The sequence below is a fragment of the Microtus pennsylvanicus genome, chromosome 20 (assembly GCF_037038515.1).
Source record: "Microtus pennsylvanicus isolate mMicPen1 chromosome 20, mMicPen1.hap1, whole genome shotgun sequence".
Lineage (NCBI taxonomy): Eukaryota > Metazoa > Chordata > Mammalia > Rodentia > Cricetidae > Microtus > Microtus pennsylvanicus.
In genome coordinates, this window is record NC_134598.1 from 14,390,537 (window position 1) to 14,415,534 (window position 24,998).

The window sequence follows — 24,998 nt, forward strand, 5'->3', positions numbered from 1 at the left end:
AAAATATCCTTGCTTGCCAGGGAATGAGGCTAAATTTTATGGAAATGACTGACAATACTATTTTGTGATTAAAAAGACAAGGTCCGTATTGTGCGATCTTTCTCCTCAGTTGTGCAATGCTTTTCTGCTTCTCTTTCTCGTTGTTCATGACTCTAGTCTAGCAACTCGCTACTCTCCAGACTACTTTTCAGAAGGCAGGTCCCACAGAGTCACATAACTGCAGCTTCTAAGAGTCCTTGGAAATTATGATCTTGTGTGTCTCTCTGTTATCACTTGAGATTTGCTCTGTAACCTGCGCCACAAAAACCTCTCTGTGTAGGACCCTCCAAGAATAAAACCATTCCTTGGCTTTTTTCTAATTCCCTTTTGCCCCAAATGTCCTTTCCTGTCACTTATTCCTCGAATACTTAAATAATTTGTAAAAATTCAGTTTAAACTCTTGCTTAGAAGCTTCTCCCGCCTCCCTCAGGCATAACAAGTCACACCCTTCTCACGACTGTCTTTCTGTGGCCTGAGCCCACTTCCATATTCACATAGAACAGGTTGTGTTTTAATATCTGCTTTCATCTTTGCCTCTCTTTCTACTACTGTGAAGTCTTTGAATACAGAATCCATTGCTCTTTCTGTCCTTAGAACCAAGCATGCCATCTGGGATCCGGCAGGTGCTTAACGAATCTATGTCGAGCTAATTCACTTATTTAATCTTCACAGCTGCACATGTGAACGCTAAGGGCTCAAAAGTTTGTGTGGGCTCCCAAGGTTGTATGGCCAGCGAAAGGCAAATGTTCACTTTCACTGTGGGACTCTTGTGTCAACTTTGCACACTCATCAGCCAGCCTTTTCTCCTAAGTATATCAAAAGAATCAATCATGTTCAGATCCAACTTCTAGGGATAATTGAGTCTTTGTGACTGGTTGGACACCACTCATGTCTGCCTTGAGATTTTTTTTTTGCTCTTTTTTATGCCTATGAATATTTCACCACTACTTGATTTGTGTCAGCCTTGTCCCTCGCCTTCCTTGTCTTTGGTTTCATTCTCTGATCTCAGAGATTTCTCTATGTTTTTTTTCCCCCTTTATCTGTTTTCTTCTGGTGACAGATTCAGAGCATGTGACTAATATTTCTCCTTATTACTCTTCCTTAGACTTCCTGTAGAAAGTTGCCGATAGCTTTAACTTTGCTTCTTTTTTGACAGTCACATCCAGTAACTGTGTTTGGAGCATCCATCTTCACATCTAGCCCCTTAGACTTGACATGTCCAGTCAGAAGCCACTTTGGAACACTGAGGACTATAATTTCCTAGATATTTAATGATGTCTTAAGAATTCTTAACTTTCTTCACATACACACAGCCAAAAACCAATCTACGAGCTGCTGGTGTGATTAAAATTGATTTTAGAAGTGAATTTCGGGCTCTGTTCATGTTCTTTAGCAACTACTATGTATTGTCAGAAGATAATTTCCCCCCTTCTCTTAGACCCAGGTCCTTACCTGCAATTGTTTATGAGACTCTCTTGCGTGCTCATAGGCATGTGTAAAACTGATTTTTTAAAGCATATTCTCCAAACCACATATTTCCAACGTTTCTGTCAATTGTCTTCATCTTTTCTTTTGAAGTCCTGTTGATGCTAAAAGCCATATAGTAATTTCAAAGCATGGAAAATACTTAAGATATCTCTCAAATCCACCTCTGCTTCAGCAGCTAACTGCCCTAATCCATTGTTCCTGCTTCTACCCGTAGAATAGTGATTACTTCCTGTCTCTAGGCTCTATTAGCCATCTTGTATACCACAGCTACAGCACTATTTTTATTATGTCATGACACCTATTACTGTCCATGTATTAACATCAAACTCCTCAGCCTGATAATTGAGGATTCGAGTGCTGTGGATTTTTTCTAATTGCATGATTACTCTGGCATGGATTTGTCCCCCTTTAGCTGCTTCCCCTTCCATCTCTCAAGCACCTACTTGGATGCTGTTTCCTCTGTTAAATCTTCCTGAACTAATTCATCATTTTATCCCCTGAGTTTTCCAGCACCCATTCTGTTATAATCATTTTGCTGTGCATTTGTCTATTGCAGTCTATTCTTTTCTCTTCTTGAGTTCAGGAGTAGGAAGTTCAGGATTTAGTCCTTCATTCATTCCACAAATGCAGTATTATATCTGGCATAGAGTGGGAATTCAATAGATATTTATTGAAGAAATCAGTGGGCAAGTGAAATAATGGCTGTGTGGTTTTCATGAACAATTCTGCAGTTACCTAGTTTTTATTTTTCTGAAATGTCTTTATAAATTTCTCAAGTTCATCTCTCTCACACACACACAATCTAATAGTGGAAAAATGACATTTTTTATATTACTGTAACTGTTGCAATAAAGACATGCATGATTCAATTCTGACTAATATCTACGTTAAAGCTGTAGAATTCGTGGTTAATGTTAATACCAAACTTCTTTTTAAAAGATTTTAAAGTGCCCCATCTCCCTTTATGTGCTGCCTTTTAAAAGTGGTAGATTACAAATGATACCAGCCTTAAATATGGGAATAAAATAAAAACGAGGTACTACATATTCACTGAGTATACGATACAGACACCCCAGAACACACACATACACATACATTCTAAATTAAATAATTATAAGGTTTTATTTTCTTACTCTTTAAAGAAAGTCACCAAAGATAAGTAAGCTATTGTATAGCTTTCCTAAAAATCGGTTGGCAGCTTTAATCTATATAATAAAACTATTATTTCATTCCCTATGGCCAACTATTTTATTTTATCTCTTATTGAATATTGTAAAAATGGATACTTTTTCTTCAGTTTTTAACATTCATTGCTCCAGATAAAAGATTTGAAAGTAACTAACACAGGCTAAGATGGCTGTTTTTACTATAGGGGCTATTGGTTTTAATAATATAGGCCTTAGCCAGGTAGTTTCTTACTTTGTAGTGATGTTGGTATTTTAAAAAGGTACAGTTCCCTTTCTCCTGTGAGTTATCTGTAGTACTGTCAAATTGAATTTGCCTCTGGCTAAATTTTCTTTCATTTTTTCCCTCATCAGGTTCACATATGCTGTGTTCTTTGCTTAATATGTGCTCCCCTACTAGGAACACAGGCTCCAATGTATTTTGGGGCTCAAGTCTTTTTTTCTGTTATTTAATATCATTTTGTTTCAACAGGGTAGAAGATAAATCATTGACCAATGACTTACCCATACAGAAGTTAAATAATGGTAATTGAAATGACTTTAAGTGACAAAGATTTAGTTTTACTTTCCTCCGGAAGCATGAAGTAATGTTTATGTATAATTGGTACATACTTCCTTTAATGTTAATAATTCTTTGCAATTAAGTTTAGATTTCAGTCTTAAAGTCTGTTTTAACAGACTTTAACCTTCACAGCTCTAACAAACAAGGACTATTCATTAAATTTTAATGTTGATCAATGCACATTTATTGTTGTTAAAGATTAAAATTATCATTCAGATAAGCATCATTTAAAATTCATTTTAGATGTCTTTCACAGTCAATCCGTCTTTGAAGAATTTAATGTTACTTTGTCTTCTGAATGACATCACATCTTTGATTAAAACTTTTTGAAAAATCAAAGCATTCATTGGTCAAGTTTCAATAGCAATATACATTTTATAATTTTTACTTAGAGTCTAATAACAGATATTGTAACATGTATTTTATTTTATTGATCTCTATATTTTTCTCTGCTCCCCTCTATGCCTCTCCCGTTCCCTTCAACCTTCTCCCATGGTCCCCATGCTCCCAATTCATTCAGGTGAGCTTGTCTTTTTCTACTTCCTGTGTAGATTAGATCCATGTATGTCTCTCTTAGGGTCCTCATTGTTGTCTAGGTTCTCTGGGATTGTGATTTGTAGGCTGGTTTTCTTTGATTTATGTTTAAAAACCTCTTATGAGTGAGTACTTATGATAATTGCCTTTTTGGGTCTGGGTTACCTGACTCAAAATGATGTTTTCTAGATCCATCTATTTGCCTGTAAATTTCAAGATGTCATTTTTTTTGTTGTGTAGTACTCCTTTGTATAAATATACCACATTTTCCTTATTCATTCTTCAGTTGAGGGCCATTGAGGTTGTTTCCAGGTTCTGGGTATGACAAACAATGCTGCTATGAACATAGTTGAGCATATATCTTTCTGGCATGATTGAGCATCCTTTGAATATATACCCAAAAGTGGTATTGCTAGGTCTTGGGGAAGGTTTTTTCCTAATTTTCTGAGAAATTGCCATACTGATATACAAATGGGCGGTACCAGCTTGCACTCCCACCAGCAATGAAGAAGTGTTCCCTTTACCCCACAACTTCTCCAGCATAAGTTGTCATCAGTGTTTTTGATCTTGGTCATTCTTACAGGTGTAAGATGAAATCTTAGAGTTGTTTTGATTTTCATTTCTCTGATGACTAAGGATGTTGAACATTTTTTTTTCAGTATCTTTCAGTCATTTTATATTACTCTGTTTAGGTCTTTACTCCACTTTTTTATTGGATTATTTGTTCTTTTGATCACCAATTTCTTGAGTTTTTTGCATATTTTGGAGCTTAGACTTCTGTCTGATGTTGGATTGGTGAAGATCTTTTCCCATTCTGTAGGCTGTCATTTCATCTTGTCAACCACGTTCTTTGCTTTACAGAAGCTTTTCAGTTTCAGGAGGTCATATTTATTAATTGTTTCTCTCAGTGTCTGTGCAACTGGGGTTATATTTAGGAAGTGGTCTCCTATGCCAATACATTCAAGTAAACTTCCCACTTTCTCTTCTATGAGGTTCAGTGTGCCTGGCTTTATGTTGAAGTCTTTGATCAGTAACATGTATTTTAAATATGAATGACTTAAATCTAAATCTTAATCACAAAATTTATAGTTTTGTTTTAGAACTGCCAAATGAGTTATGAGTTTCTTTGTCTTGGTCATTTCTTTAGGGTGTCATTATTAATTTTAATGGACTATCTTCTGTTCCAACAATAAAACCAACAGGTTCAATGATGTCTATGTTGTGAAGTGGAAGTTAATTTGAAAGAAAATAGGCAATTGATTTATGTCACATTCATCACTTAGTTCATGGGGGAGTTTGATATATCTACCTGTGGTCTTATGGGGCCAGGATCGGCCTTCTGGGACTGAGAACAATGTTATTCTAGTCTTTACTGTGTAATGTTTTTAATGGGTAGTAGGTAATCATTGTGAAAATCTTAAAATACAAGATAACTAAACACACTAGATGTATGAACTATAGACAATTTAAACAACATTAAAAAATTACCTTGTAAATATAGCTTATTAATTAAAGTACTGATTCACCGGACTAAGACTAAATCATTGATTAAGTGGAGATGAACATAACCATTTTTTTTCAAAAATAGATTTTAGTGAACAACATATATATGCCCAGTTAACTTTTCTTCCTAAGGCATATTCCTTCTTTGTTTCCATTTCCTTAATCTGAGGATTGCTGTACTCTCTGCTGGAAAATACAACTCAATCCAAAATGACACAGTGTTTATCTGATTTCTCAAAATGAACAGACTATAGGACCGAGTTCAGAATTAAGCAGGACAATTTAAGCATTGGAGTCTTTAATCTCAGTTATGATACTCCTCAGTTCTTAGCAATCTAGGGGGTTATTTCGGCTTGTTATCTTTTGTGACTTATTTTTCCTTCCCTTCCTCCATCAACTAAGGCAGGTGGCTGAGAGGACTAATAGTTGGCAGCATTTTTGTTGTTGTTAACAGAATCCAAGCTTTTTCTTTAAAACATACTTTCTTAAAAGAAAAAAAAAGAACAAAAAGTACTGTTCTTTATAGTTCATTTTAAAAGCATACAGGTTTGCTTTCATTAGAGAAATACTACATGTAATAAATAGAAGCTTCATGATTCTGATTGTTGACAGTAATTCATGATAACAAATTATTAAGACTGGGTGATCTCTGCTTTATGGCCTTTATTCTAAACTTGTGTATATATCTATATGCACTATAGCTGGATGAAAGCAATGATTTTAGTATGTGTTGTGTCATTTCCTTTTCTTTTTTCTTTCTTTTTTGGAAAAGTAAGTGTGTGGTGGGATGGAGGAGTGAGGATACTGGGGTTAACTTGTTCTAACGAGAGTAGGTATAGTGACTTAAATAGATAGGATTCTTGCATTGACATGACATGAAAATGTTATTTGAGACTGGAACTGAGGTCCGCATCCTGTAGAAGCCACAAACAACCCTGAATCTTATCATTGTCATATGTGTCCACTCTTCAGATTTGCTTCATGCACTGATAAAACAGCCGGCTGTTCTTATTACTTAGGGCTTACAGTAGCCTATTGATTTTGTTTCATGTTATGTTTAAATCAACTGTCTTTATTTGATACCATCCTAAGGGGCTGTTTTATTTACTGAGTTTCCTTTAAATCTGGGTCTCACTCTGTAAGACTGATGAGCACCATCAGTGAAGTGACACCCACGCTGTTCATGTTATCTGGCAGTTTCTGCCATAACCATGAATCACCTGTAATATTGTCCCATCTACTGTATTACAGGAAAAGCAGAGATTTCTGACAGATGTTCTGCATGAAGTGATGCTTCTTGACGGTTTGGCCAGTTCCCATCCAGTGTCACAGGAAGTACTCCGGGCAACAGATATCGACAGAGTGTTCGACTGGATAGCGTACAAAAAGGTGGGATAAAAGAGCGCCACATGCCAATGAGCTGCTTCACTATTGGGATAGCTAGCCTATTTCGTGCTAGGTGTCTTATATTTTTCTATTTTTTCTCGCAAATGAAAATTAATCGCAAGTAGGAAATAGGTTATTAGGTTCACATCATCCCACAAATAGGACTTGGCTTTATAAATGAGTAGAATGGAAATGAATGTTTGCCAAATACTGTATGGAAATATTCAAAGTATTAATGAATAAATGTTTGGGAACTTCGTTTGAAATTGCTGTACAAACAGTGTAGGCAAATGTCAGTTTTTAGTACAAAGAATGGTGACTTAACTAGTGACAAATTCCTTCTGCTAGTGCCCCTTAAATACTTGACTGACTGATACAAATGGGTCTATGTGGTGACAGAACACATGCATGTCATACATAACTTTTTAAGGGAGTTTTGGGGAACTGGGTATGTTTCCTGGATGATATGGCAAAGTAAACAGACATTAGAAGCTTCTGAATGAGAGAAAAACTTTGAATCAGTGACAAGTCATAACTTTAAGGCACATTTCAGGTTTTTTTATTGTTTCAAGGATTATGATTTATCCTTATAGCTCTACCCCTTCATTTAATTTTTACGTGAAGATGTATGTCTTAGCCTTGACATATAGTAGTCATTTAATATGTAGGTGAAAACTCACCTCATTTTTAGTATATAATGAACTACACTTATTGGAATTTCTATGTAGTTTTTATTCAGTTGTCTCATAATGTCATAAGCTTTAAAAAATTACTAAGGTTACCTTGTCTACAAATATATTTATTTTTGATAACTAGAAATGAAAATAATCAGAACTTCTAGGTATGCTGACTATGATAATGTAGATACTTGATTTTGTGCTAAGTATTGTCTCTCTAAGTGATTACTAATTAGGAATGTAGGCAATAGTATTTAAAGATGCTTTGTTAGTAGAAAATGTCATTGCATTTGATCAAGTAGAGATCTTTTGATATTTTTAGGAGTAATATCATTTAGGTTCATTATATATTTATCATGCTCTATTAATTTGTATGTGATGAGTTTTGGCTATGTGTAGTTGCTATGTATTTAATTTATTTAATGATAGTAATATTTTTGATATAATCTTTAAAGCACTTTATTAAGACATTGCAGACTGACAGTAATGTATTTAGTTATTTCCCCCACTCTTGACTCTAAACGGCTGTTTGTAAACATTAGTTCTATGTTAACTTGATGAAAATTATGCCAATATGATTTTGATCAGGTGTAATACCAGTGTCCCTTTAGAGAGAACACCCTATCTGTATTCTATAGAATTGCAGAGTGTCAAGATGATTAAAGTGGCCTAAGAATAGAAACAGTAGTAAGTCTGAATATATGGCCATTTTCATTATATTCACTTTATATTTTGGCAAAGAAGCATGCTAGTTTACCGAGATGAAAAATCAGCCACCTATGTTGAGGTTCTCTGGGCCACCACGGAGAGAGTTTCTGATGAACGTTTTACCAGCTGAATATATAATTATGTTTCAATCATCAGTAATAATGTAGCCTTTGCTCTAATATTTGGAGTGCCATTGCTGTATAATACGCTGTATATATTTAGAAGGTACAGTCCGATAGGTGCTAACAAGTAAAGGCAGTGTGAATACCATCGCAATCAAGTGAAGAATACATACATCACTCTAAGAGCTTCAGAAGTCCATTTTAAATCCTGCCTTCTCCACGCTGATCATCTTTCCCGTGAATTAATTTGCATTTTTGATAGACTTATAGAAACACTACACACACACACACATACACGCACACATACACACACACACACATATACACACATACTTTTTCTTTCTTTCATTCATTATACTTATCTTAAGGAACATACACATTATAGGTATGCAAACAATTTGTTTATTTCTGGGCTTGGCTATTGAAAATATTACTGCCCATGACTTTGGCACAACCTCAGGAATCTTTGCTAGCCGCAGAGTCTCCATGCCCCATCTTCTTGCCGCTTATGTAACTCAGGGTGGGTCTTTGTAAGTGCTGGAACTTTTCTAGTTTCGAGCCTTTGCTAAGTTGTGTGAGTTTCCCCAACCATATAAATTGCATTCGCCTTCCTCCACCCTGCTAGAGAGAATGTTTCAGTTAAGATGAAATGCCTAGTCAGCAAATTCAGTCTTTTCTTCCCTGCGTTGCCTTTGCACAGAGCTGAGGAACCCTGAACCATACACATTAGGATTGGTTTCTGGACCGCTTTGTCTGTTGCTCTCGTATATGCACTTATTTGGCCCCAGCACTGTTCTTTCTTCCTAACTGAATCATGAAATAAGATCACATCAGCCCTTCAGCTTGCTGTATTTTAACGTTCTTCAGTCCTTCACGGTGTTTTGCATTTTACAGAAAGGAGTTTGCTAATTCCTATAAAATTTACACTGGAGTTGTTAGGATTGTGTTGTATTGGTAAAACCATCTGGGAAGTTGACATTTTAACAATACTGCTTTAACAGACCAAGTGTACTCTGATTCAATTCTGTCAGGACACTCAATTCTGTCAGGTCCCTGACCTGGTCTCTCAGCTATGGAGTTTATAATGATCTTTCATACCATTTTACAGGTTTATTCGTAGATATTTCACGTTGTGAGCCATTAGACGTGGTATTTTAAATTTGTGATTCGAGTTAACACTGACCTTGGACAACAATCAGCCCCCATTGCATTTCTGTTTCCTTGCCTTATTTATCATGCTATGTAATTATTCCTTTAACAATATCCTAGTTATTTCTACCTCTACTCTTATTCTTCTTGAATTACAATTTCATTGTACTTCAAATAACTTGCAGAGAATTACATATCAGAAGAAAAGAAAGTTATAGAGACATAAGGGGAATAAATAGTGGGTCACACACAGACTTTTATGGAGTTGGGTTTGAAAACCAAAGACCTTCAAAGAAATACTTAGAGACATTGGCTATGAGTAGTCCCAAGGTTAGGATTCAAAGAAACAAAAAGGCTTCCTAAAAATTACAGTTTTGGGACAGAAAAAGTCTGATAACTACCATGTCATAAAGATATAGATCTAAGGAAATAACAAGTTAGTTTATAATTGGAAAATGAAGACACTTTCATTGAAAAAATGTAATAAAACATTGCGTGATACTGTGCACGGACAAGAAAGGCTATAAAGATGCACCGAGACAGCCTCTTTGCTCCCAAAGCACACAGGGAAATAAGAATCAATGACCCAGTGACCTGGATGATGAAAGTGAGTGAATGCTCATTAAATTTACATATGATACCAAGGTGGAGGGGACTGCCGCAAGCTTCAAGAGAAGAACAAATTGGGCGATGACCTCAGCATTTTAAATAGGATGCTTTAAAAGCAGGAACATTTTTCAGAAACTCATATAAACGGGTTTATTTTAAAGATTAAACATCTACGGCATAGAATAAAAAGAAAGGGATTTGTCCAACAGAGAAAAATCCGCCACAGTCATGATGACCCCAATTTTTGTAAAGGGAACGGTAATAGAAATTCAACTTGGGAGATTTTGCTAGTATATTCTACAGCTAGAATTTGACAAAATATTTTTTTATGGTTCTGGCCACCTCCGACATATAAAAGACCAACCATCCATTTTTTATGCATCGTCTTTTGATATCTAAGAACGTCACCCCCTGTGCCATCTTAGTCAAGCCATGATGAATACACAGAGAGAAAATATAGCCAGGACCAGTTCTGTAAGAGGAAATCTATGCCTTCTTTTAAATCTGTAATTTAGTAGATACAGAGTACAGGAAACTAAGCTAATGGTACTAATAAGCATAATTGCACTGGGAAGTCATGCATGTCCTTTAATGAGCTTCTCCATCCACAAAACTTTTGTGAACTGCTTCCCATGTGCCACATCATTTATATCCAATGAAAATCTTGGAACGCATGCACCTTTACTCATGTTGCCCACTGAACATAGTTAATTGACCACCAAGGGTTAAGCTTCTAGGAAGTGGGTGAGACAATATTTGAAATACCTGTAAGGTCCAATTCTGGGTTCTCATCTACAAGATGCTCTACAAACAACTGCATCTCCATAAGAGCGCTGGTGTGAACAATTTCCACATGATGACAAGTTAAGTCTCTTAGGTCACTCTCCACACTCTTGTTCTGATTATCTGAAGTCTCACTTCTGATGTCAACTCTCTCCAAAAATCTGACTTCCTAGCACATACTTGTCTGATTCATTGTCACATTTAGGCAGACATGTCCTTTGATGGCACTCACAGAGAGATCTTTTTAGAACCAAGTCAGTTTGAGCGGCTTCGTTGCTGGAAATCCTACAAAGACTCAACAAAAATAAGAATGAAAGACAATTTCCTTATAATGGTGCATGAGGTCCTTCCTGTCCCTACTCACTCCATACTCTTTGAGCCCCACAGAACTCTTCTCTTTTGCCTCTGAATGTTCATTTCTGTCCCTACCTTGGTTATGTCCCTGCGCTATTAATCTCCCCCCACAGTGGGGCTCTGAGCTGCTAATTCCTTCTGTAGATAATATTGTTCGTCCTAACAGTGTCCTCATTGCTCTCCTGGGAAGCGTTGCTTACATTTCACTTTCTAAAAGAGACCTCCTCAAAATGCCGCCCTCGTACTTTATTGTAATTCGCTTGTTTTGCCCCATAATGTTGATTATTTTCCAACATATTATACACTTGTCCAAGATTATGTGTTTGTCTCACCCATTTGAACATTAACTTTACAAAGCGAGATATCTATGTCTGAATATTCCCCTAACAGATTTTACTAATTAGTACACTGTTTTCACATAGTAGGCACTGGATAAGTATCTGTTGAGCTGAATTAAAAAAAAATGTCAGAGAAGTCACAGTGAACCATGTCTGCAATCTCAGCCCTGGGGGAAGTGGAGACAGGAGGAATACTGGATCCTACATGGTCTAAATGGCAAGTTTCAGGCCATTTAAAGTTAGACAGTGAGGCCTTTTCTTAAGAATAAAACGAAATTGTAGAAATATTGTGGTATTTCAAAGACAAAGCTATCTTTTTATTGGAATTGAGAAGATGGAAGCCTCTGTTAGAGAATTTCAAGCATAATAGCATATGGATTTCAGAGGAGGAGGGCAGGTTGTGCTGGCCAGCCGTTCTGTTCTCTGGTGGGTTCTGTCTTATGTTGTCTGACTGGACTATGGCTCATGAGACCCCTCTGCCAGCTTGGCTCCTTTTCCTTCTCCTCATTTACAGTCATCCTCCTGTTGAACAGATCTTTCCGCTTCTCACTTTTCCAAATAGATTCTCCCTCCTAACTTTATTTTCTTTATTCATAGTCAACTAATATTACTGCACGTGAACTTATCAAATAAGCCACTCTGTTGACATCTTTGCTCTAAGTAGCTGACTGACTGCAGCTCCTGTGTCATTTGGGGAAAACAGTTGGACCTTTTGTTACACAGAGTTCAATAACAGCTAATGGGGCCATCAGCTCTTCTTTCAGGGACTGACAGGAACCGCCCACTATCTTCCTTGATCTCTCACTCCTGAAGGGAAATGGTATTACCTTTAGCTCACAGAAGAGTAAGCGTAAGCCTAGAGAATTCAGTGGTATGTTCAGGCTCCTGGGTGTCAGGGCGGAAATTCACATTTCAATTCCAATTTGGGCTCTTTTTGTTCTAATAGGGCCCTTTTCTATTGTGATATTGCTTCCTTAGGAAACGCAACTGCTCACAATCTTTTCAGACACTGCAAAGCAGGTAAGAGATCGTCTGTGAATCAAACGCTAATATTTTAACAAAAGCAGCATATTTATTTTTTTAACATACACATAAAATGAGGTTATAAAATCTGAGAAACCATGGTCAGTGGTTAGGATCTCTTTGAAAATGTGAAAAAGTTCAAGAGATGATGAGAATTAAGCGAAGTGGGGCGGGGCGAGAGTGAGAGAGAGGGAACGAGGCAGGGATAGATTGAGTTAGAAGCATTTGAAGATAGAATCTGTCAGCGCAGGCTATAGAGCGTACATATGAATCCCCTGGAGGCTAAGGGGTTAGATGATGACCGTGTAATTTGCTCTAACGTATAAATGGCCATTATAGTTAGCCTGGCCACCACTTCTCTGCCAACATCAAGGTCAAAGTAAGACAAATGGCCTCAAATTACAGGAAGCCATCTCAGTTAATATCAGAAAGAACTTCTTGACATTAAAGGGAATTAAGTATTTCAATATGAGTCATAGGAAATAAACTTCATTCTTTGATAGTATTTAAGGATAAAATAGAAAGTCTGCTCTCAAATTAGCTAACTAAATTGAAGAACTACTCAGAAAATTCCCTCTGATCTCACTTCCTAGTGCATAATAGGCCATGGGATAAAATTCTGTAGTTTTTGAAAATTCATTTTGCATTCACACATTTATGTGGGAAAAAAATCATTTCTCATCTTCCCTTAAACACAGAAGCATGAATGGCCAAGAAAGCAGAATGCCTGCTTCTTAGGTAAGACTAGAAAATCTAAAGCTAATTGCCATCTATCTCTGAAGGGTCTGCTGCTCATCTGCGACAATTCATTGAAAAAATTTCTCCACAGAAGATACTTGATTCTCTCAGGGCCCCATATTTGCCTGTGTGCTCGGCCAGGGATGGTTTTAACACATCTTTCTTTGATGACTTTGGAAAGAAATTGTGCATAATATGAAGGGATACTTTTATTGACTTTTTGGTGATAAAATGCCCTTACCACTCCCCGGTAAATAATTAATTTGTGCATTTGGCTGATGGAAGAGAAGTTTCCTTCACACAGGTGTTTGACTGATTCATCACTGCTTGAATGCATTATTTTCTCTCTCTCTTTTTTTTCTCATAAAATACCCAAATACTTAGGACATACTATTTCTGTATTTCACTTAAAATTCTGCCTATTAGATGTTCCTTTCTTTACAGATGGTTGTGAGCCACCATGTGGTTGCCAGGAATTGAACTCAGGACCTTTGGAAGAGCAGGCAATGCTCTTAACCACTGAGCCATCTCTCCAGCCCCCTAGATGTTCCTTTCTTATGTGTCATTTGAACGATGAAGCTGAAACAAAAAGAACTTGATGAAAGCAGGCAGCAGGTTATGCAATGGTGCCACCATCAGATTAATGCCACTCAGAGGACTCTTACTTCTTACCTTCTGTGTCACTTGGCTTTGTTGTTGCTTAAGATTTCTGTTGCTGCTTTTGAATCCACCTGCTGCACCACTTCTTCACCCTGCTGAAATGATTTGGAAGGGGCACTGTTGGCTTGTGCCTTCGTCTCTGTGAAAGGGGCAAGCTCAGGTTTAAGAAGCTTAGGGTCCGTGCAGGGTGAGTCTTCGCAGATATTCACTGAGTGAGCTAGCTCTGCTGATTTTGGTATCAACTACGGTTCTTCGGTGCGCTGCTTCTGAGAAAAGCCCAGTTTGAATGACTCTTGCAATGGCTCATCGATGCTAGCTTCTACTAGCACTTATAATTAAGGGTAGAAAACATTTCAATTAGTATAAATGGAGCTATAAAAGATTATTTCCTTTCTGTAATGTGCTCACCCTGCGACCATAGGTGGGCTATAATCCCATTAAGCAAGGTGGTGGCTATAGTGCATCTCAGTAAGCAATGGGGCTTCAGGTAAAAGCCCAAGGTTATTCAGTCAGGTGCTTTGTGAATCTCAAGTTTTCTCATAGAGAATATTGTAGTAATAAGGGCGGCGGGGCTGCGTTCCCAGCACCCCGGCCGCCTGCTCGGCTAGCTTATGCCCCGAAATAATTACACGGACACTGTATTCTTTTAATCACTGCTTGGCCCTTTAGCTCTAGCCCTTACAGGCTAATTCTCACTTCCCGGTCAACCCATCTCTAATAATCTGTGAGCACCGGTCTTACAGGGAAAGATTCAGCATGTCTAACCTGGCGGCTTGCTTCATCGCGTGTGTCTGCCTGGGAGTGAGGCATGGTGTCTCTCTCTGAGGCGTCTGCTCCTGAGAGGAGAGCTGTCGAGTATGAGCTCACTTCCTCTTCCTCCCAGTGTTCTGTTCTGTTTACTCCTCCCACCTATCTTCTAACCAATGAGGGCCAAGCAGTTTCTTTTTATTTAACCAATGACCTTCCTCCATCAGAATATTGAGAAAGAAATTCCAAAAGATGAATACTAAAAATAAACAGAAAGAAGACAGTGTGTGTTTATCTAGACTAGAGTTAGAACAGAAAAGGTATTCTTGTGTCTAGATTTTTTTTTTCAGGATGATGAGATTCTAGTATAGTTTGAAAAGGGAAAACAAAGTTTAATGAGTAAAGAAGGTTGGTCCTATGGACTTAAAGTTTTTCTACTACCAAAAGAAACAAAAAGAAAAAAGAGAAAAACAAGGCTGGATAAAGATCCCATATTACAAAAGAGGATTTGCAGAAAATTCAGAATAAAGACCTACACCTAGCTAGCAGTTTGTGGGCTTACAACATGTGAAGAGAATGAGGTTGACCCTATTTTCCTGTGGAATATTTGTGAAGTGATTATGTCTTTGTATTGGTATATTTCTTTGAGATGGGGTCTCAAACTGGCCTTAACTGCCTGTCAAGTCAAAATTGGCCTTGAATTTGAGATTCCCCAAGCCTCTGCCTTTGGAGTCCTGGGATTATAGGCTTATAATACCATATTCACATCAGAAAGATTTTTTTTAGAAATTTAGATTTATTCATTTTACTTTAGGAGTGCTTTGCCTGCATGTATGTAAGTATACTGTGTACATGCCAGATAGAGGATTTTATTCCACAAAGCTACATGTCTGATTTTAATCAACCACACATGACTTACTGATATTATACTGTAGGGCATCTTTAAAGCACCAGATTACCAAATATCTTTGTTAGGGTTTCTATTGCTGTGAAGAGACACCATAAGCACAGAAATTCTTAATAAGGAAAGCATTTTATTGAGACTGTCTTTCAGTGTTAAAGATTCAGTACATTATTATCATGGTGTTAAACATGGCATATGCAGGCAGACATGGTGCTGGAGAAGGAGCCAAGAGTTCTACATCTGGATTGGTAGGCAGTATGGAGAAAGTGAGGCTGGTCCTCGCTTGAACTGCTGAAACCCAAAAGCCTGCCCCCAGTGACACACTTCCTCCAACAAGGCCACATCTACTTCAATTGGGCCATATCTCGTAATAGTACTACTTTATATGGGTATATGGGAGCCATTTACTTTTCTTTTTTTATTAATTAAATTTTTGTTTATTTTAAATATCAACCACAGTTTGTCCTCCCTCCTCCCCTCCCCCTAACCCTTCCAAACTATCCCCCTCCCCATCCACTATCAACTCCCATGGGCTTTGACAAAGCATGACACATCAATTTGAGGCAGTACTAGGCCTCTCCCTTGCATCAAGGCTGGGCCAGGTAACCCAGTATGAGGAATAGGTGCTCCAAACCAGCTCAAGTACCAGAGAGAGGTACTGAGCTCATTGCTAGGAGCCCAACAAAGAGACCAAGCTATACAACTGTCACCCACATGCAGCGGGTCTAGGTTGGTTCCTTGCAGGCTTCCTAGCTATTGGACCAAAGTTTTTGAGCTCCCACAAATTCAGTTCAACTATCCCTGTGGATTCTCCCATCAAGAAATTGACCCCTCCATTATTTTAAGCCCCCTGACTGGTATAATCCATTCTCCAACTCTTTAACAGCACTCCAGGAGCTTGGGCCGGTGCTTGGCTATAGATCTCTTCATCTGCTTCCATCAGTTACTGGAAGAAGGCTCTCTGATGACAATTAGGGTAGTCACCAATCTAAATACAAGAGATAGCCAGTTCAGACACCCTCTGCACTATTGCTGGAAGTCTTAGCTGGGGTCTTCCTTGGGGGCTCCTGGGAGTTTCCCTGGCACTAGGTTTCTTCCTAACCCTAAAATGTCCTATGGCAAGCATTTTCATTCAAACTACCACACCACGTTTATATGTTACATTTAAAATTCAAAAAGGCTAAACACTCCTGTCTTATTACCTGGGGTATCTTTTCTTGGAATCTGTCAAAATGTGAATTGAAAGTTTATCTACTTCTGTTCTTAATAATTGTATACAAAGGACACCCCCCCCCAAAAAAAAAAAACCTCTATAAATAAAGACATAAGACTCAGAGTTGCTTCAAACAGGTACCATGTATCCTGGTATAATAAAATTCGAGTCATGTAGCAACATCACCATCCTTTTACCAAGTACTTATTTGTTGTTGTTTTAATGGAAATACATAATCTCCCTTAAAATGTTCAAAGCAAATCGTGGACACACTTTTGCAGATTCTTTTTCATGGATTTTTTTCAGGAGAGACTGATGGCCATTTGATAACCCACTGAGAATGTTACTTCGGGTCTACATGTTCTCTATCCTGTACTGTTATGACTCTGCTTAGTTCCTGATGGTACAGAATCAACTTGCCTTTTTTTCTGCTTCTAAAACACAGAATATCTAGAATCTTTCTTTTCTCCCCCCAATTCTTCACAGAAGAACTAGAAGGCTTGACTGTGACTTTTATCCATTTTATTTTTGAATTTAAGGAAGAGATATATTGTTTTTTAAGTCACCGAATCTGACTTTTGTCTTAAGGTCATTTTTCTCAAGCAGGAGAATTTGAGAACAGCTTTCAGTGTTTCACATAGGCAGAAAAAGAAGATGAAGCCCAAGGTGAGAAGTTTAACAGGAGGAACTCCTGCAAAGCCAGGGCCTTAAAGACCTGAACCTTAGCACAAGATGACCCAGAAATAAACCTTCATCCTTAAGAGACCTCAAAGAAACTCTGTTGTAAACTTTAGAAGCAGGTAAGGAAGGAAAGAAAAAAATACTTCTGGAAAATTTCAACTCTATAAGCAAGTTTCTTCTGGTGTTGGAGCGCAAATGTAGCCTGCCTTAGTGCATTGCGAACCCCAGGCCAAGATTTAATTTAAAATGCTTGTTATTTCTCAAGATGCCCCTATCTACCATTCCAAACTAATATAAATCCTTTCCAGAAAAACTTACCTTCATACTTCCTATGACATCTCAGGTTTCCAATACTAAACCATGATAAAAAGAAAAAATAAAAAATAAAAAGAAAAAATAAAAAATAAAAAATTAAAAAATAAAAACCCACCCATTGTACAAAGAAACACATTCCTAAATCATTCTCTAGAAATGGTTGACAACAGAATAAATCATACATATGTAAGGAAATGCATATGCTGTGTAGACAGTAGAGATAGAGCACTAATAAGCTGAGAAAATGAGCAATGTGTGAGAAGATTTACAAACCGACTAGGATTCCTAGAAATGAAGTGTAGTACACGCTGTAAAATGAAAATATAATTACTGGTTCTGCCATAGATTCAAAAGCTGTGTTCTAGACACGATTTGTATACATGTGTGAATTGCCAAATGTGTCAGAATTGTCAAAAGCAACTCTAATTGACACAGAAAAGCTAGATAGATAATTATAAACTAGGGGATAGAGTACCATATATTACATGAGTATATTACATGGAGGTAAAGATGAGATCCATTCATATACAGATAGACGTACAGAAGATTGCGTGGGACGGGGCAATATGTAAACTCAAGGCTGAATTTTACTTAATTTTTCCGTTTTTTCTTTCTTTGTTAAATGATTCTGAGCTCCAGAGATGAATGGTTTTCTACACAAAATTGTGGCATCATTAGAAACGGAACTTTGAGTTTGAACTCTTAAGACATTCATCTTAGAGCGAAGAATTTTACCCATAAACAAATACGAGAGAGAGAGAGAGAGAGAGAGAGAGAGAGAGAGAGAGAGAGCGCACATGTTGTGGCCAGAAGAGCATTTTCAGGAAGTTTAGGCTCACAAACCATTGCCTTCACCTGCTGAGCCATCACGGCAGAATCTACTTTATCACTTTTATTCTCTTTTGTTTCATTTTCAAAGGTTGAGTAAGATAAAAACTGTGATAGTAACTTCCAAGGCTGCATTTTTTCATGTTATTAGGTATTATTTATTGGGGTTCCTGGTCCCTGGTATTCTACCCCACACAATCCTTTTGAAGAATTACAACAAGCTAAAGCCTGAGATATATTTTTTGTCGCGTTCATATAGCTTGATAAGCAGTCCAAGCAAGATTTAACCCTGTCGTGCATGATCCATGTTCTACTGTGTGTGTGTGATTACTGGGAGCACAGTCAAATATTACTGACTTTTTGCCATGGAGATTAATCATTTATTCCAAAAGTTTTTTTTTCCCTTCATTCAACCATTTATTTCTTCTTCTTCTTTTTTTTTTTAATGAATCTTGGGCACTTCGTTTTTGCTTAATAAAACCAGTCTTTTCATTGGTAGTTCCAGAAGACTCTGCCTTGATCAGAGAGATATTTTAGGGTGCTGTTTGTCCCCTCTCATCAGTCTTTATATTACCTCTTGCAGCTTTGTCCTCTATGGTCCCTTGAATGGAAATGGACTCCATAGGCTCAATGGAAGTGCCACTATTAGGAAGTGTGAACTTGAAAGCCACATCTCAAAGTAGGTGTGGCTTGGAAGCCAGGCCAGTGGCTGACAGGTTTTTCTTCCTGTTGCCTGCCTCCTATTTGTAGAACACTCAGTTCTCTAGCACCAAGCTTCCTGCCATGATGATAATGTATTAAACCTTTGAAACTTTAAACCAGCCCCAATTTAATGTTTTCCTTTTAAGAGTTGCCACGGTCATGATGATGTCTCTTCACAGAAATAGAAATCCTGACTAAGACACCTGGCTTGCCTTTTCTACGCTTGAAACAAGATCCTGAGGATGCTTAGAGGGAATCTATGCCATGAGTTCTCAAACCCAGATACCCTGAGTAGAGACAATCATTGCCTGAGACTACCTGCATCTGCGTGTGAGAAGCCATGCAGCCTTCTGCAGAAGGGAAAAGGCCGAAGTGCAAGCCTGCCTTGCATTTCTGTTGTGATGGCCTCTGTATTTTATTTTATATGACTGGCCTGAGGTTAAGAATTTTTGGCATGTCTCCCTGTGTACAGCACAATAAACCTAAGCCAAATAATAGCCAAATATGTATTCTCCAAATTGTTTTTCAACCCCTTTATTTTAAGAATAATATGTGAATATTTATTGATACATAATTTTCCTTCTGGAAGGTCATAGAACACAGTAGAAAACAGGACTGATTTAGAGTGGTTGAAATTACTTTTGGCATCCTGTTTGTTTAAGTTTGTGTTGAGGTGGATCAGTATATTTAAATATTGTAACATCTGGAATAATAAGAACAGTTGGTATTTATGATTATCTACCTGGTCTTTTGAATAATTTTTTATATAACTGAATCATTTAACCCTTACAGTGTTCTATGTATGTTATTACCTCCCCCTACTCCCCCACCACTTTATGTTACCTGAATGGAGGCAGGAAATTATACAATGGTTCAGAGTCAGGAAATGGTAAAAGTTAGATTCTGAAGTTGGCAGGTATATCTTCAGTTAACTACAATCTGAGGGTCATCCTTTGAAATTTTTTCTTAAATGTATGGAAAGCACACTATACATTAATATGATTCATCAACGTGATGTAGTCTAGATATCACTTAGAGGGGTGATTCACTGGTAGTTAGCAAACCTGAATGCCTATAGTCAGAAGGGAGTCACTGGAAGTGAAGTCTAGCTCTCCAGTCCTCTGAGACTTTAAGTTAATGTTCAAATTTAATTTTTCGTTGCTTCAGATAGCAACAGCAGTTAATTTAGAGAATTTTAAAAGTTTTTAATCTTAAATCTTTAGCATGAATAATAAAAATAAATAGACATGGATTTTTACTGTTAACCAGTGATACTGTATTAAAGGCTTGCATTTATTTTCTAGTATAGAATCTCAATATATAGACCAGTCAGACCTTGAACTCACAGAGATCCAATTACCTCTGCCACTCAAGTGTTGGGATTAAAGGCATACATCACCAATCCGAGCACTTCCTTCTCTCTCTCTTTCTCTCTGTCTCTGTCTCTCCTTGTCTTTGAATTTCTCAGATCTTTTAAAAGATTATTTAAAATTTTTATTCTTTGACTAAAAATAAAGGTTTTTGTCCCTAAAAAATATAAAACAAGAAGTGTGTGGGACAATTCTCATAAATGGTCTTTTTTTCGGGATAGCATTATAATTATGACAGCATGTCTCCCCTTCCTTTCCTTTCTTTCAAATTCTTCCTTATACCCTTCTTCCTTCCTTTCAGATTCATGGCCTCTCTTTCTTTCAGTTGTTACATGCATGTGTATATCACTTTTAAACAGAGTTCTTTGGTTTGAATTGACAGCTTTCCTGTTGGAAATCATGGACTAAGACCCTCTCCTGTGTGTCCCAAGTTACTCTCTTCAAGCTGATGTGTGTATCCCTTCCTTGGTTCCTGCTTATTCCTTAGACAATACTGATGGAGAGATTAGCAATATTCCAAGAACACTCCTCTTTGAGATGAAAGCCTCATGCATATCTGTCCCTCCACATCCCAGAAAGCCTGTAGTCACAGAACTCACAGTCTAACAGGCCAAGCCTTTGATATGTCCCTTTTTTAACAATTTTGTTCCTAAAGTTACACTTGTGGTAATATATCTCTGATTTTTCACTTTTGTTTTAGAAAGCATTTTTTTCAATCTACTTTATTTTACACTCAGGCTACAGTTTCCTCTCCCTTTTCTCCTCTTGCTCCCCCGGTCCCTTCTTTACTCCTCCACCCTCTTCCCTCTCTATTCAGAAAGGGGTAGGCCTCCCATGGGTGTCAACAAAGTAAGGCATATCAAATTGAAGTAAATATAATCACCTTCCCTTGTATTTAGACTGGTGAAGGCAATCCACTATGAGGAATAGGTTCCCAAGAGCCAACCAAAGCCTTAGAGACAGTCCCTGCCCCCATTGTAGGAGTCCCACAAATAGACCAAGCTACACAACTGTCATATATATATATATATATATATATATATATATATATATATATATATATATATATGAATGACTTGGTCAGTCTCGTGTGGCCTCCCTGGTTGTTGGTTCAGACTCCGTGAGAGTCTATGAGCCAGGTAGGTTCTGTGGGTCTTCTTGTGTTGTCCTTGACTCCTCTGGTTTTTACAATCCTTCCTCTCTCTCTTCAGCAGGGTTCACAGAGCTCAAACCTAATGCTTGACTGTGGGTCTCTGCATCTGTTTCCATCAGTTACTGAATGTAGGCTCTTTGTTGACAATTAGGACAGTCACCAATCTGATCACAGGAGACAGTCAGTTCAGGCTATGCATCCACTATTGCTAGGAGTCTTAGCAAGGGTCATCCTTGTAGATCCATGGAAGTTTTCCCTTGCATTAGGTTTCTATCTGACTTCAAAAAGCATCCCCGACTTTCCTGCTATCTCTCAGTACTCTCTGACTCCTTTCATCCCCTAATCTGACCCCTCACATTCCCATCCCTACCCACCCACAGTCCACTCAGGAGATCTATTTTATTTCCCCTTCCCAGCGAAATCCATGTGTCCTCCTCTATACCCTCCTCGTTACCCAGCCTTCTGTAGCATGGTTATTTTTAACTTTATAGCTAACTTCTACTTATGAGTGAGAACACACCATGTTTGTCTTTCTGAGTCTGGATTACCTCACTCAGGATGATTTATTTTCTAATTCCAGCCATTTGCCTTCAATTTATGATTTCATTGTTTTTAACAGCTGAGTAATACTCCATCGTGTACATTTTCAATATCCATTCTTTGGTTGAGGGGCATCTTGCTTGTTTTCAGGTTCTGGTTATTACAAATAATGCTGCTATGAGCGTGACTGATCAAGTGTCCTTGTGGTATGACTGATTATTCTTTAGGTATGTGCATAAGTGTGGTGTAGCTGTGTCTTGAGGCAGGTTCATTGCCAGTCTTATGAGAAACTGCTGTATTGATTTCCAAAGTTATTACACAAGTGTGCATTCTCACTAGCAATGGAGGAATGTTCCCCTTGCTTCTCACCCTCTCCAGCATAAGCTGTCATTGGTGCTTTTGATCTTACCCATTCTGACAGGTGTATGATTGAATATCAAAGTCATTTTGATTCAAATTTCTCTGATGGCTTATCATGTTCAAAATTTCTTTTTTTCCCATTTTACATATAATCCCCAGTTTCTCCTTACTTCTCTTCTCCTACTCCCCTGCCTACCCTCCTCCTAACCCCTATTCTGTCCTCAGAGGGAGTGAGGTCTTCCTTGGGGAATCAACAGTCTGGCATTTCAAGTTGAGGCAGGACCAAGCCTCATCCCCCTGTATCAAGGCTGAGCAAGGTATTGCACCATAGGGAATAGGTTCCAAAAAGCCAGTTCAAGCACCTGGGATAAGTCCTGGTCCGATTGTCAGGGACTTCCCAACAGATCAAGACACATAACTGTCACCCACATTCTGAGAACCTAGTTTGGTCCCATGCAGTTCAGTCCAGATCTGTGAGCTCTGACTAGTGCATGTTGAACATTTAAGGTTTCTCTGCCATTTGATATCCCTCTGTTGGTAATTTTCTGTTTAGGACTGTACCCCATTTTTTAATTGGATTATTTACTTTTTTTAAAAAAAGATTTATCCATCCATTATGCATACAATGCTCTGTTAACATATATACACCAGAAGAGGGCACCAGATCCCACTATAGATGGCCGTGAGCCACCACGTGGTTGCTGGGAATTGAACTCAGGACCTCTGGAAGAGCAGCCAGTGCTCTTAACCTCTGAGCCATCTCTCCAGCCCGATTATTTACTTTTTTAATTAAAAATTTCCACCTCCTCCCCTCCTCCCATTTTCCTCCTCCTTCCCCTCCTTCTCCAGTCCTCAGAGCAGTCAGGGTTCCCTGCCCTGTGGGAAGTCCAAGGACCTCTCCCCTCCATCCAGGTCTAGGAAGGTGAGCATCCAAACAGACTAGTCTCCCACAAAGCCAGTTCATGCAGTAGAATCAAAATCCAGTGCCATTTTCCTAGGCTTCTCAGTAAGCCCTCATTGTCAGCCACATTCAGAGAGTCCAGTTTGATCATATAAATAAAGGACATTGAGCCTATAATTTGTGATCCTAGAGAAGCTAAATAAGAAGGTGAACCCAAAGAAAAACATATAGTTATCCTCCTGGATATTGGAAGTAGACAAGATTGCCAGGCAAAAGTTGGGAGCATGGGGGTGGGGTGGGGTGAGGGTAAGGGGAGATGGGGAGAGAGAAAGAAGGAGAGGATTGGGGAGAGCTTGGGGGAATGGAATGGTTGAGATGGAGGAAGGGTGGATATTGGAGCAGGGAAGTAGATATTTTAATTAAGGGAGCCATTTTAGGGTTGGCAAGAGACTTGACTCTAGAGGAGTTTCCAGGTGTCCAAGGAGATGTCCCTAGTTTGTTCCTTGGGCAGCAGAGGAGAGGGTGCCTGAACTGGTCTTATCCCATAGGCACACTGACTAATATCTTGCATATCACCATAGAACCTTCATTTGGCGATGGATGGAGATAGAGACAGAGTCCAACATTTGAGCACTGAACTGAGCTCTTAAGGTCCAAATGAAGAGCAGAAGGAGGGAGAACATGAGCAAGGAAGTCAGAACCGCGAGGGGTGTGTCCACCCACGGAGATGGTGGAACTTATCTAATGGGAGCACACCAAGCCCAGCCAGCTGGACAGGGATTATTTATTTTTTGATGCCTTGTTTCTTGAGTTCTTCATATGTTTTGGAAATCGTTGTTGAAGAACTTTTCCCATTTCCAGAGAAAATATTCTTATAGCATTGAGATCCAGTGTTTTCCCCTCCATCTCATTTCAGTGTTGTTTTGTTTTGTTTTGTGATGCTGCTGAAGGCTGGAGCCATGATGTGGATGGAGTGGAAAATTTTGTATGAGTGAAATATAATACTTAATTTTTAATTTCTATAAGAAATAAACACAAAGAGTGACCTGTTTCTTTCCCCTTTATATGTATTATATCACAACAAGGTAATTTTGCCTTGTAGGGTTTCAAAACAAGGGGATGGTTGATTATTTTAGGCTTCTAGAATAACTACAACCAATTTTTCTTCTATTAGCAGCTGGAAATAAAGATAGGGGAAAGACAGATATATTCAAGAAGCCATGGTTTAGAGCAGTGATAAATAGACCCATCACGTGCTTGCTTGCGAGGAGAGTGTTAATAATTCCTTGTGGGTCTCAAGGGGCAAAGACCACAGCATATTTTTATGAATGTGGGGGTGTGTGTTTCACAGAGCTGTTGTTTTCGAACTGATTTGTGGATGCCATTTATATGATGTGTGTTTGGTTTTTGAGAGAGAGCATCACTAT

The 24,998-nt window shown here is 38.2% G+C and overlaps 1 protein-coding gene across 3 annotated transcripts in view; it reads left to right on the forward strand.

The window, feature by feature from the left end:
* The window catches only part of Trhde (thyrotropin releasing hormone degrading enzyme), a 361,503-nt gene that overhangs the window by 209,819 nt on the left and 126,686 nt on the right, over positions 1–24,998 (forward strand). For all 3 annotated transcript variants that reach the window (XR_012908617.1, XM_075954299.1, XM_075954300.1), the window contains exon 6: positions 6,562–6,699. Coding sequence is in view for 2 of the 3 variants with exons in the window: in XM_075954299.1 (XP_075810414.1) it covers positions 6,562–6,699 (138 nt within the window). In the remaining variant the exon portion in view is untranslated. The remainder of the gene's footprint in view (positions 1–6,561; positions 6,700–24,998) is intronic.